General features: G+C 38.6%; 1 protein-coding gene across 1 annotated transcript; it reads right to left on the bottom strand.

Moving 5' to 3' along the window:
* Window positions 1-6,304: 6,304 nt before the first annotated feature.
* LOC145778632 (large ribosomal subunit protein eL32-like) lies at window positions 6,305-11,445 on the bottom strand. The gene is made up of 4 exons (XM_082590163.1): window positions 11,387-11,445; window positions 10,194-10,288; window positions 7,069-7,236; window positions 6,305-6,485 (listed from the first exon to the last, which is right to left on the bottom strand). Exons 2-4 carry the CDS (start codon window positions 10,284-10,286, stop codon window positions 6,336-6,338), a joined length of 411 nt encoding a protein of 136 aa, XP_082446289.1. The 5' UTR covers window positions 10,287-10,288; window positions 11,387-11,445; the 3' UTR covers window positions 6,305-6,335.
* Window positions 11,446-14,370: the final 2,925 nt, after the last annotated feature.

Genomic DNA, 14,370 nt, shown 5'->3' with positions numbered 1-14,370 from the left:
AATTTTGAGTTAAGGACAAAACGAGAAATATTGAATTTTTTTTGTCTATCGAGCTGAACAAGGTCACGTTCATGATCACGAAACGAATCATATCGACAACAGAAGAAGACGGAAAGTGCTTGTCCGAAGTTATTTTGTGAAATTCGCTGTTGAACTACGGTACATGCAGAAAAAAAGTTGTATGTCAAAGTTTTTAGCAAGAGCCGTAGTCGGGAAAAAAAGAAACCGTTACTGAGAAAATAAAAATCTAGCCGAATTGATTGTTTAGCTCTACTTTTCACAAACGCGAAAACAGGCAGCGTTGCCAACCATGTTTGATTATACAGGCCATGAATTAATCCTCATGTCGAGGGTGTGGCCTGTCTGTCGAGAACGAAGTCTTCCCCTCCACACCTCGCGATTTATTGGGTTGGCAGAGTCCATGTTCAGGGCTACAAGGTCACGTTTTACAAGTTCTTAAGAAAGTTTTGGTCTACCTTGACCCCGCTGTGCTGCGATGTTCACACATCTGACTTGTGAGATCCAGCTTGAGCTGCGCTCAACGTGACCAAGCCATCTCAGTCTGCCTAATTGGTGGACTTCACTGATATCTTTTAATTTGAGCTTTGATAGAAGAGTCTCAAACTGGATGTTGTCTTCAGGCTTGACTAGGCAGGTCCATCGCTCTGTCATTACGTTGTAGGCGCTTGACGGTGCTCGCTAAAGTGGCCCACGTTTCAGAGCCATAGAGTTATGACGCTCCTCACATAACTGGAGTAAACTTGTCTTCTGGTTGCAGCAGGAAGTTGCTTGCTTGTGAGGATAGGGAGGAGTTCTCTAAACTTTTTCCAGGCTGACTTGCACCGAGTTATAGCCGCATGTTCACACCCCCTCCAGAAGACATGGTATCACCAAGGTAGCAAAAATCAGCTACCACGTCAAGTGTGCCACCTTCAACCTCGCTTACCGGCCTGCCATCTATTGTTCTCGCTGTGCCCTGACAGCGTGGGCATGAGTAGTGTGGATCCGGTCTGAGTGACCCTTAATTCCACTACACTTTTTGTGGACCCAGTGGGAGCAATTGGTGCAGAAGATAGAGTTTCTACCGGTTCCACTTAGGCATACCGAGCAAGGGTGCTTTCCTGATCTTCTTAGGGAGTTTTGGTTGATGCCAGAGATCATTATTTTGGTCTTACCCCTATTCACTCTTAGGCCCTTTGCTTCCATTCCCTTCTTTCAGGCGGCGATTCTGTCAACTAGTGACTCCAATGAGGTGTCGATAATGGCAAGGTCATCAGCGTACAACAGCTCCCAAGGACAACCTGTGCGCAGTTCGAGTGACAGGGCCTCCAGGACAATGGGTTCAATACAGAACCCTGATGCACACCTACTTTGAAAGTGTTACTGTGTCCATCCCCAACACGCACATAGCTCCTAGCATTCAGGTACATTGATTGTATTATCCGTACTAGCCATTCCTCAACACTCAGCTTTCGCATGGCCCACCAGATCACCTTCCTTGGCACTCGATCAAAGGCTTTTTCTGAATTTCACTTGACTCATCATCTGTTTGCATATCAATGAACTGCTCTTGAAGTTCCACTTCTACAGTATGTATGTAGGTTCGGTAGAAAATGGTTGTACCACCCAGTTTGGAACATGGAGGTCCACGAGATCTGGAAAGCGAAGTTTCATGTCTTTATGAAGCATGTCTAAATGTGAGCAGTATTTTTGCCGTTGTTCTTCTGTAATAACATTCTCGCTCAAATTGGGAAACTGAGTTAAGACATTTTGACCTGCACTTATCTTGTTGTTGACGCGTTTTATCACAATATTCAGTGATGCAGTTCAGGACTGAGCTTACGGGCAACCAACGCTGACGGTGAATTACATAATGTATTGCAATAAGTCCAGGAATTGCTCTTTTCATCAGTGCAATGAACCCTCGATGCTTTCCAACCATTGCCGGGCGCGAAATTTTTTTTCCCACGAGATTTTTGTCTCATTGATTCTAGTCACTCTAAAAGTAAGATTTTCCGAAAGTGTTTTGAGAGATTGGTTGATTCAGATTGCGAAATAACTATTTGCCAATGAAATTGTGCAATGATAATAAAATATAAGCTTTCCCTCAGTGGCGTAGCTAGGGAATGTGCCGCCCGGGGCGGATTCAGATTTTGCCGCCCCTTCAAGAAAAAGCATGTGAAAATGAAATGCGTTTTTTTTATCAGCACTGCAATACGCAACGTGCTATTTTCAATTTGCGGTGTCAAGTCAGACGAACGTACCATTATCAGTAGCGTAGCCAGGAATTGTGAAAGGGAGAGGTTTTGACGGCTGGCGGGCGAAGCCCGACGGCGTACTCGCCGAAGGACACTTATCGGCGGGGATCTGGGGGGCCTCCCCCAGAAAATTTTGAAAAATTACTTTGAATTTGGTGCATTCTGAGAGCATTTTCAACAAAAATGTGGGTATGAATATTCCTGTAAAATGGTGCTGTCCGGTGGCATAGCAAAAGAATAAGATCATGTTTTCTTCGGCATTTTTCGAAAATAAAGCTGAAGTCTTTATGTTTTCTTGTTGCTAATTCCTGACTGAGATGTTTGAATGTTTGGTATTGGCAAAACTAGCTCTTTTAATGCAGTTTCGTTTAAAATTAGGCAAACTTTTTTTTAGAGACATAGGTTGATTGCTTTTTTTTTTTGCGAAGTTATTACAGTTTTATTATTTATCAATTTTCTCCTTAGTTGATCCAAAAAACGATCTTATTACTTTTATGTTTTAAAGTTAACCCGATGTTTAAAAATTGTAACGTCATAGACGTCATACATCTTAATGAGTGTCAGACAAAAAGCTTTGAGACAAAGAAGTTACTTTATTTCTGATATATTCAAGTTTTGTATAACGAATCACTGGAATCGGGTATAGGCTGTAAAAGGTTAGTGTAATTTTTCACAGCTGTAGATATTGCGGTGTTTCCATCGACTGCACGAGTTAGCTGGATACCATGGAAACTGAACAGTTGTAGAGCGGTCACACCCTGCTATATGAATTATGAAAGGTCATTCGAATTATAAAGCATAATATGACACACAAGTTCTTACTCATTTTAAAAGATAAAGCACCAGAATTGCTTTAACATGTCGAATTAGTAGAATCATGCTTACAGCTAACAGCTATGAAAAATTCATCAACACAAGCAATAAGAATGCAAAAAATCATTGATACTGATGAAACTAAAGGGAAAAAGGAAGTCGACGAACCTTTTCACACATCTTGTTAATGACATCCTCAACAGTTGGGACCAATTTTCTATACCGATTAAGCAAAGCCAAACCATTTAATCGGTTTTTAGAGGTTGAATTTCTTAAATAAGTTTAAGTCTTCGAAGAGCAGAAAAAGATCTTTCATTGGTGCAAGTGGTAGGCTAACTGGAAAAGTAGGCCTAGCCAGAATGCGGAGTAAAATATTAATCCTTTAACCAATCTTTTAGCCAATCCTTTTTGGCCAATCCTTTAGAATAGATGTTTGCTGGTACACCCCTTCATTTTCTTTGAATTTTAATACTTATATGTGCCGCTAGAATCTAATTTCTTGTATTTTAGATCCATCTCAGATGATTGTTTTGTCCTAGCTCAGTTGCAAATTCTTGTCTTTTTTTCTAGTTTTTATTTTTAACAAATTCCTGCCATTTCTTAGCACAAATTCTCTTTAAAAAAATCACACCTTTTTATAGGCTGTAAAACTACGTTTCGCTGAGGTCCAAAGTTAAAACTTAAATTCAGTCTCATTGTCTCACAACAATCACTCAAGTTTCAAATCATCATCTCAATCAACGCTTCAAGACAACTTTCTACTTTCACTTTACTACGCTAAAGAGATCTGAAGATCGAAACACTGGCTTACTTTTCGTAATGTCTTTTTAGACATTCTTTTTGAGTCAATAATACTTTTAAAGAAATAAAAAAGAGTCAAAAGGCATGTAAATTTCACTCTGTGTGGAGCTACATGTACTTGAGAGGTTAACTGTTATTTTTTTATTCACTTTTTAAAATATTAATGTTTGGAAGCGTTGACTGCGGGCAAAATGTCAATGCACTTACAGCACTTTTTGGCAAGCTGGTTCGGGAAGAATTGAAAAGACATCGATACCACATATACGCAGTTCAGATATAATAGCAAGGGCGTTTATACACGGCAGATCTGCTTCATAAAATTTAAAGAGTGATTCAGTTTTCTCCATTTAATTTTTCTCAAAAGGGGGGGTTAAAACCCCCAACCCTCCCCCCCTTTGGCTACGCCACTGACCACTATAATTTAGTAATATACTGAATGCAAAAGCACAAAAACTGCTGCAGAATTAAAATAATCAATTTGTAACTTTTTACAAGGCTACCCAAATTTGAAGAACATGTTTCCGCCACTGCTTAATAAAGGCTAGTAAGAATTTTGTAACGTATTAAAAACATAACGGCAGAAAAATTCATGAAAATTTGAAACGTTTTTAGATATTTAAGATGTTTTGACAGGGCCCGATTTAGCAGTAGGCAGAGTCAGGGGCGCCGGAACGATTTTTGACTGGGGGGGCAAGATTACGAAAAAAGGGCACTTTTGTTTACTAAAAAGGCAATTTTTTTTCAAGTTTTAAGATAAAATATAGCGATAATGATAATCCGGTATACAAAGAAGGGCACCATGCTATGTTATAGTGATGTAACCTACTGTCAAGCCTTAAAGCAGCCTGCGGCCATGGCCGCTAAGTAGCTAGTGCTTGAATGAACCGCCGGTGCTACCTCCTCAATCGGCCAAGTTTGGCCGCCGGTCTCTTCTAGCCAATTATTTAATTTCGCAATAGAATGATCGTGGATTAACTGTCGAACATATGTAGTATCAAAGAGTGACGCAAAATTAGGTCAGCGCATCATAATCGCCACTGTTGCATTGTGCGGGGAATATTTGTTATTGAGGGAATATATGCATTATCCATCTGCGATCGCCAGCGCTGTAAGTCTTGTTTGTAATTCCCGACGTTTATTTTAACAAAGTTTTAGCCTAATCCGAAGTGCTAATTTACATCGGCTGGCAATATTGTCGTTTTTATGTCGAGTCGATGTTGTCGGACATTGAACCGTTGTTAAAAAGGAGAACTTCACTCTCGATTTTAAACAATTAGTTCATTATACAATGACATTCATTGATGTATTCAAATAAACAATGCAAATAACTTTTTTGTAAGGAATTGAAAATATAAATCATAGCGCACCATCGAAAAAATTTTTTTGGTGGGCGGCACTTTTCGTATCTACCTAGGGCAGCGCTTAGGCTAAATCCGGCCCTGTGTTTTGAACGTTGCCATTCTGTTTGCTTTTATTTTTCGTGTACTTTTGCATTATCAAAAAAAAACGTCCTGTCTGAAAGTGCCGCCCTCCCCCTAGCTACGCCACTGCTTTCCCTAACCCTACTTTTTTGAAAAGCTCTTGTGCACCGCAAAAATTAATTTAAAGAAAAAAAAAGTTTGAACACGACGGGCGTCGAACCCCCGTCCCGATCAGTAGGCAGAGGATGAAACCACTGAACCAACCGTGCCAACAAAAAAATTTTGCATTCACACAGTTTTAATACTGTACAAACTTTTACCAAAATATGTAAATGAGACAGAAATCTGGTGGGAAAAAAATTTTCGCTCTGCCGGGGCACCATCAGTTGCGCATTGTAGAATATTCATCAGTGGAATCCCCTTCTCTTCGTAGAAGTTTTTCACTGCATTAAAGATGCTTGATGCCCGAATATCTGTAGGAAGACTGAGCGCAAAAATCATTTCTTCTTGTTCTCATATTATGAACAAAACGCACATATCCAAGCAGCAGCGATACATTGTCGGTCAAGGTGGAATCATCTATTTGCAGTAAGGGAACGTTCAAATATTACGTAACGCCTTCGAGGGGGAGGGGGGGTTTATGCAAAGCGTTACGTTAGCGTCACATCAGGGGGGAGGGGGTTCAAGCAAAACGTTACGTAACGCTTTCGAGTACGGAATGGTAGTTTTTTGTGCTGAATTCGTAGTGAAAAAGCGTTACATGGGAGAGGGGGGGATTGAAAAAAGCGTTACGTTGGCGTTACATGGAGGAGGGGGGGGGGTCAAAAATTTGGAAAAAAAGCGTTACGTAATATTTGAACGTTCCCTAAATGGTTTGCGCGTTGGACTGTTATTGGTGGTTTGATAAATTCGCCCCCTTCGACTGTTTTCGCCCCCCGATCGCCCACTTTGAGAAACGCTGGTCTAGATCTAGAAACACATATCCACAAGGAGACAAAGCACAACTTTCAACATAATTTTTCGTTTTATTTTATGAAGCAGTTTATTCGTTTTCCTGGCTGCGGAGTCTGGCATTGGCGTTCGTCACGTAGATATTGAGCTCGTTTGCCCTCTGGACTAAAACCTTTCGCTTGCGACTTGATACGCTGTGTGCTATTTCAGCAGCAAACGTGCGGTTAGACATCATTAAGACCTAAACAATAATAAAAGATGTTTTTATCATGGGAAATTTATCAATCAAGTTGCCATTTCGACAACATACAGTTCATATACCAACAATCAACATATTCAAATGCGCAGCACAATAGGCGGCTGGAAGCAGTGCAGAATCATGTAGTTGTCAAGTCAGCTCCCAATTTCATTGGAATGTCAATGCCAAGACAGAAGCGCATGTTCTGGGGGGTGTCGTCTTGGAACTCGTGCACACCATCAGTCATCACCCAACTCGGTAGTCGAAAAAACAAAACGCTTTCTGTCATATCCAGAATTCAACATAGTGATTGTTTGCGAGTGCGACACATTGAGTGGCTAGAAATACACAATTTAATTTTGTGCCTACCTTTAAATATGTCATCAAGGACTGCATCTTGTCAGGACACAGCCAAGTGTTTTTTAAGGGAGTCGAACATACAGCATTTGGGTGGTGGGCAGACGAATTAACAAGGTTGGCAAAATCAAAGCAGCCTAAGGAAATGTTACCCTAACTTCCCAAGAGTCTCTAATACACGTGTTATTCTACACCTTATTAGTTAAAAGTAGTTATATGAAATACGTACCTCTAGGTCTCTGATGTTGAAAATAAGAAGCTTCTTAAAACCGCGATGGTCTCGGCAACAATTGCGAGTCTTCTTGTCACTTCCGTAACCAACATTTGGCATAAGATACTGGCCCTTGAATCGTCTTCTCACTCTGCTGTCAATACCCTTTGGTTTGCGCCAGTTTGGCTAAAACAGAGAGATGTTGTCAAGAATACTTCCTACAATTTGTTTCCTTTCAAAGTCCTTGTCTGTTTTGGGTTAAGAAAACCGCGTTCATTTTGAATTGAGATCAGTTTATAAAATTAACAGAATAGTGTCCACCAGAAAATATTTTGGTCTTAACAGCCGTACGCTACACCATCCAAACAACTTGGGTTCATTTAACTACGACAGATACATTGGCTTGTATGACAGTGTTTTGTGTAGGATTTTGTTACATTTTGTGCATGCAATTCAATATTTGTTGAGTGTAGTTGAGATGTCTCTCTGAAAGTTGACCATTATTCTCATTAACTACAAGAAATATACCAAAGGAGTGGAATCATTTTTGCATTACACATAAAACTTGCATGATTTACTGTTCCTCCAGTTAACAGTTTTTCAGTAAATAATTATGGCAAATAATATCATAATATGCATTAGTTATTTACTGATATTGTTGATTCATTTTTGCAGGCAAATAAAAGATTATATTCAAGGAATAGGTATCAGTTCAAATGGGTGCAACCTAATTTGTACCCTGAACAATCCCTACACTAATTTTGTACCCTGAAAAGATAGAGAAAAAACAGCACAAAGCTGAAGTCGCTAATCAAAGTTTCCGCAAAAATTTTAAAGTTAGGGTTAAGCGGAAACTCAAATCCGTGTGCTATTTTGGCTTTTTTTAATTTTTTTCTCAATTTTTTTTCAGGGTATGAAATGAGGGCACGAATTAGGTTGCATCCAGTTCAAATTAACCAAGTTATCGTGTGAGAAAAATTTGATATTTGAAATTACGATAACTTCGTGTAATTTGGACTCGTCGTGCATTTTCCATGAAATAAAATTGCCAAGTAGTGCATTCTATAGATCCGCCATTGGGCTTAGCACTAGCTTGTTCGGCAAGGAGTTGTTCTTCTACGTAGTATTGCCTATTTCATTATTTTGCAGATAAAAGATTGATGCTTTGAAATGCTTTTTTCTAAATTACGTGAAACAATATTTATAAACTTGAAAAATAGATCTTTTTTGATGTTACTGAAGGCACAAAATCTAAAAAAATCAAAACAATGTCACACCACCATTCTGTTATGAACTTTTGACCCTTAGACTCTAAATCTATAAAACAATATGCAAAACACCTTGCCAAGACTACTGAGACCTAGTCTTACATGGGTGCAACCTAGTTCGTACTCTGAAAAGATCGAGAGAAAAAATTAGAACAAAGCCGAAGTCGCTGATTGCAGTTTCCGTTTATCCGCAAACATTTTAAAATTTCCGGTAATGATCCTAAGAGTTTGTCGAAGTCGCTGATCGCAGTTTCCGCAAACATTTTAAAAGGGTTAGGAAAAGACCGAGAGAAAAAATTAAAAAAAGCTGAAGTTGCTGATCGCAGTTTCCGCAAACATTTTAAAAGGGTTAGGGTTAGGAAAAGATTGAGAGAAAAAATTAAAAAAAAGCCGAAGTCGCTTATTGGAGTTTCCGCAAATAAACAAACTGAAAAGACCGAGAAAAAAATAGAACAAAGCCTAAGTCGCTGATTGCAGTTTCCATTTTTCCACAAACATTTTAAAATTTCCGGTAATGATCCTAAGAGTTTGCCGAAGTCGCTAATCGCAGTTTCCGCAAACAGTTTTAAAGGGTTAGGGTTGAGATCGGAGTTTCCGCAAACATTTTAAAAATTCCGGTAATGATCCTGAGAGTTTTTGTTTGTTAGCGGAAACTGCGATCAGCGACTTCAGCTATGTGCTATTTTTCTCTCGATCTTTTCAGAGGGAAAATTTTAAAATGTTTGCGAAAACTGGAATCAGCGACTTTGGCCTTTTTTAATTTTTTCTCTTGATCTTTTCAGGGTACAAAGTGTTCAGGGTACGAACTATGTTGCATCCGTCTTACACTGAGCAAAGCTTATCACAACAGATGTTAAAAGATAAGGGAGCAAGTCTTTTAGGCGCGGACAGTTAGGCGCAGGTCAAATAGGCACGCACACTGTGGCGTCTGGATATTTAGGTGCGGAGCACTGTGGCGCCCGTTCATTTAGGTGCTATTCCTAGTAAAGTCTGCAGATTGTATCAGCTTGGTAGGTAGGGCAATGCTTTTCACGCAAAATGTTGTATTGAACAGAAAAATATGTCATAGCTTCCGTGAGCAAAGCTGCTTCAACTGGCAATGCTTTTCACACAAAATGTCATATTGAACAAAAAAATATATTGTATTTTAATACGTGTGTTCGGCATTTACTTATTAGTCCAGGTTTTAAGTTTCCGAACATGACTGAGTTCACTTTTAGTGAGTCAAATAATAACTACACTAAACATCAGTAAAAAATATACCGTAGACTATCAAGCGGGTGGTAGGCTTGAGTGAAGAGTAACTTAGTTTTCCGTCAAAACCCGACTAGGTTAAATAACATACAAAGTCGCACCATTATGCTTGCAACTTGTAGCCAGGGTTCATATGTCCTATAGAAATGTATTCATATGTACTAGAGCGTTGTCTCATACATACTCGCCACACGACCAATCTATTTCGAGTAGAAGTAATTGCGAAAGATAACAGATTAAGTAAGGTTCCACCTGGCTGCAACGTGTGTTCAGGATGCATAACAAATGTCCTGTGGAGATGTGCTAATATCAAGTCAAGAGTAGTAGAGCGTTATCTCGCACCTCCTCTCTACAGCCGCATTAACAAAACAACATATTTTTCTGTTCAATATAACATTTTGTGTGAAAAGCATTTCCCTTCCTGCCAAGCTGATACAATCTGCAGACATAACTAGGAATAGCACCTAATTGAACGGGCGCCACAGTGCTCCGCACCTAAATATCCAGACGCCACAGTGTGCGCACCTATTTGATCGGCGCCTAAAAGACGTGGACCTAAAGATAAATACGAACATAAACAAATGCCAGGTAAAGTAAAAAAAGTTAGAATACCAATCTTACCGAGAGCTTTTTGTATCTGTCAGATTGATGACGAATAAACTTCTTCACCCTCTTTTTGACAATCTTCTTGCTATTTAATGGTCGAGGCGCCATTTCTATAATCACATTTATAATAATTAAAACTTGGTTAAGCTCTCAGTTTCATTATCATAACATAATTTCAAGCACTTGGTGCAACATCACCTGGAATTATTGCACAGTACAATGCGCAGATCGGTAGTTAGAAAGAGAAAACAGGGACCTTAAAAAATTTGTAGCTTTTTTACACTATATAGTGTAAAAATAGCCTCAATAGTGTTGCCAGATAAGAAATTCTGCCCTAATTTGAGAAAAGTTTAAAGCTGTTAAAAAACAAAAACTTCTATTTCGGGAATTTTTTTTAGTCCTGGGCAAAGATCAAAACCCTAATCTTATTTTTAACTCTAACCCTTAGGCCTACCCTTTTTAACTTTAATCCTAACTCTGGCAACACCTGATTGTAACCATGGCATTAAGTGTGGAAAAATAGCAACTTCCTAAAAAAATACGTAAAGAATGAGGCAAACAAGGTTAGACTGAAGGATGATGCGATGGACACAATGAGAGTTGATATGCTGCAAGACTTCAGATCGCTAATTATCCGAATGCCTGGTCCGAGGAATTGTGCACTGCACCAAATATAAAATTCTGCCTTGTTTTATTTAATATGCTTCTGCTTTCTCCAACTTGAGTGGGTGATGCTGAACTCTGCTGCATGCGACAGAGAAAACAGCCAACCACATCACTTTTGGATTTGTCATATATTCTCTTTCCAATAAAATCACAGGCCTCCTCCATTCACTGAACAATCCGACAAAAAATTGGCTCTAAGTCCTTCCATGCATCTGACCATGAACATTTTGTTTCATACAAACAACAATTGTAAAATGATACTTGATGTTTCATATTAATTAAGTTAATATGATGCTGGGCATGAAAGAGTTAAGATCCGTACCGGTAACTTACAATCCTGAAAACATAGGCTATTGTTCCCATGATTACCAAACTAAGAGACTCTATGAACATTGCTTGGTTTTCAGGATAAAAAATGTGCCGTAGTCTTACGGGTAAATACAGCTCCTGCCATAAGTCGAACAAGACCATCTTGGTTTTTACGTTAAAGCTGGTAGGATAGCTAGATAATCATAAAATATCTATCAATATAATCTACTTACTGGATAAGCTTTATGCAAGACCTCACCAAAAGAAAAAGAAAATTTGGACGTGAGATTTTACTCACGCCGTAATTCAAACAGCGACACCAAGTTTACAGTTTCACCATATTTCAAATCTCAAAAGGAGGAAAGCAAACTCTTTCCCGAAACTTTAAATTTCAAACAATCTTTTGTAAAAGCTCGTCTCCAGTTCTATTTGTAAAATTATTTGTGTTTATATGCAATGCGCATCGCACGTTATTCTATTATGAAATAACTTAAAAGATTAAAAACAAAGTAAATAAATTGTAAACAAGAACTTTTTTAGAACTGAGGGTTTTTATTGTCTGTCTACCGACAGGACAGATGTCAATGTCGGAGAAACCTAGAACATCACACAACTAAGGCGAAAGAGAAAATTGAATTGAGTCCTGTCTTTGTCATGAGTTACCAAGGGGGGTGGGGGGGAATTATATACCAGTCCCAGGTGGCCAGGTAGGCTTATACAAGTCCCCCTCACCCCCCTTGGTAACTCATGACAAAGACAGAATTCAATTCAATTTTCTCTTTCGCCTTAGCTGTGTGATGTTCTAGGCGTTACCGTCAATGTCAGACTCTCTAAGTAAAAACTTCGGGAAACTTGTCAGTTTTTAAATTTTTTTTGTATTAACTTGCAAGTGTGATTGTTGACCTTTTTTACAACCAACAAAACAAAAATTTTCTTTTTTCTCTTTCTTTTCTAGGTTGGTTGACTGTGCATTTTTAAGATAGTGTTTTCCCAATACTGTTTCATCGATGCATATTTTAAACCTTTCGGTTTTGTCATCTTTCCCTTTTGTTAGTGTCAAATTCGTGTGTTTACTTTATCGTTTACATGTGGTGTTCGCGCCAGCAATGAAACATAAGATTAAATTGAATTGAACAGAATGTTATTTCAGGCAAAACAACAAAGAAAAAATGCGACGCTATATAGCTCAGTTTAGTGGTTTTTATTTTTGACTATCACAACGAAAACAACAAATAATAAAAAAAACGTTAGAAAGTAGAGGAGGTAAAAACGACAAAATTATGGTTTCATCGAAGCAGGCTTCACAACAAAAGAAGAGGAATAGGCCTATAGAAGAATAAGAGTAGAAGCTATAGTGGGTGTTTACGGAAATGCTTTCTCTTTTGGTTGCTCAGCTTGGAAATTGTACGCTCAAATTCATCACTGACTTCAGCTGTTTGCTGTGAAGTGTGAACATTTTTTGGCTGTAGGTTACCTAGCTCAATTGCTTTGAACAGTTTAAAATTGTAAGCACGGTTTGCACATGACCATTGATTTAGAACAGAAGAAAGAAAAGCATAAGTTGTGAAGGAAAAAAGAAGTTGTTCTCTTCTTTGCTGCTTATTTTTCTCTTTTTGAAATGATAGTCTTTTATTTTATTACCTTGTTTTCGTAAATCACACTTTTTTGTCCTCCACAGCTTTTGCTTCTCTTTCTTCTTTGTTAAATTTGTGGTCGTGTGCAAGCTGGACTTTTACCAAGCTAATCTTGCATTTTTAAAACCAAATCACATTTGGTGACATGGAAACTAGTTTTAAAGATTTCTTTTTAAATACGGTGTAAGATATTCCAAACATTTTAAGCTATCACTGCTAGGCCTTACAATACCACAACTTTAGATTAATTAGAGCGAGTTTTATTTTGCTTTTGAAAATTGAATTTTTTAGTTTTTGAAAGGCACGCAACCAAAATAAAATAAAAGTAGGCTACGCTATCACAATAACATACAATTCAAAAACAACGCTAATGTAGCCTACGCTCAATGTTAGACAATTCAATCTGATTATCCTGGAGCAGCGAAAGACTATTTGGTCATCCATTCAGCTGTTCATTGGTCAAACGATCTTATTTGCTAGCTGCAGGGGCGCCGGAAGCGGCCGGGGGTAGCAGGGGTTTTTCTATCTTCTTCGCATCTCCACAGGTCGAGGAGCTCTGCTTATTACCACCCTTGAGCAGTGGCGGCGACTCGATCTGAATGTTTGGGCAGGTGTCGAGCAGCTATTGAATTGATGCTAACTGAAGAAGATTGCTACAACTTTTGCAATAGCTACTCTGATCACGATCGGTAGTTTCACTGATTTGCGAGTGCGAGCAAATCTAATAAAAAGTTGCTGTTCTGTGAAGTTTTGCTGTCATTATATTTCTTTTCGATGAGGGCTATCGACTACAATCTATCTGAAGTGGCTTGGTTGTTTTCAACTTGAACACTGATGTTTTTAACATAGGCTACAAGACAGTAGGTTGATTATACGTAGGCTACGTTAAATTATTTTTAGGTTGAGGCTACTAACAAATGAGCATTTAAAAAAAAAAGTTTACAAGTGCCCCTTTTCTCAAGAAAACCCCGTGCACGCTTCTGTACACTGTCATTTTCATGTAACTTTTACCATAACTGATATTTAGGCTGGTCGTTAATTAGTAATAGTAATAATGTTATGGTTTTATTGTAATCGGTCAACAAGACGTTGACATGACAATCTCCAGGCATGGACCGAACTCAATCTGGCAATATTGGGCGAGCTAGTTCAAAACCATGAGTCATGGAAACAGATAACCCATGTTGATGCGCAATTAGCTTCAAGTAGAGATGGCGACTGAATATATAGGCCTATACAAAAGCTAAGGTCGTTTTGCTAAGGCCATTGCGGCCTAAACCTAATATTTTCTTGCCTCATTTTCAACAGGTTCGTGGTTTGAGAAACATTATCGCAAAACATTTTAGATGCCTTCGCTAAAAGTAGAAGCCGATCAAAAGATTTCAGGGTTGCCAGAGATGGTGCTTAGACGACCCTATTTGTCATTCCCAAGCAATGATTCTTGTGATGACAGGTGTACCAACGTTTAATTACTTAACATAGGCCTGGTTGTAATTTAGGATAATTTTTTACGGTTCAAGTTAGTTGATTTAGCTTCATCTGGGATAGGCTACTGCATTTTGTTTTCGTAGTTGGACAGATTG

The sequence above is a fragment of the Aplidium turbinatum genome, chromosome 10, assembly GCF_918807975.1.
Source record: "Aplidium turbinatum chromosome 10, kaAplTurb1.1, whole genome shotgun sequence".
Lineage (NCBI taxonomy): Eukaryota > Metazoa > Chordata > Ascidiacea > Aplousobranchia > Polyclinidae > Aplidium > Aplidium turbinatum.
This window is presented reverse-complemented; position numbering and strand designations above follow the sequence as displayed.

Coding starts and splice junctions, on each gene's coding strand:
- LOC145778632 (XM_082590163.1), bottom strand. CDS start 10,286: ATGGCGCCTCGACCATTAAATAGCAAGAAGATTGTCAAAAAGAGGGTG. Junction 7,237..10,193: donor ACAGATACAAAAAGCTCTCG/GTAAGATTGGTA, acceptor TCTCTGTTTTAG/CCAAACTGGCGCAAACCAAA. Junction 6,486..7,068: donor TCAACATCAGAGACCTAGAG/GTACGTATTTCA, acceptor ATTATTGTTTAG/GTCTTAATGATGTCTAACCG.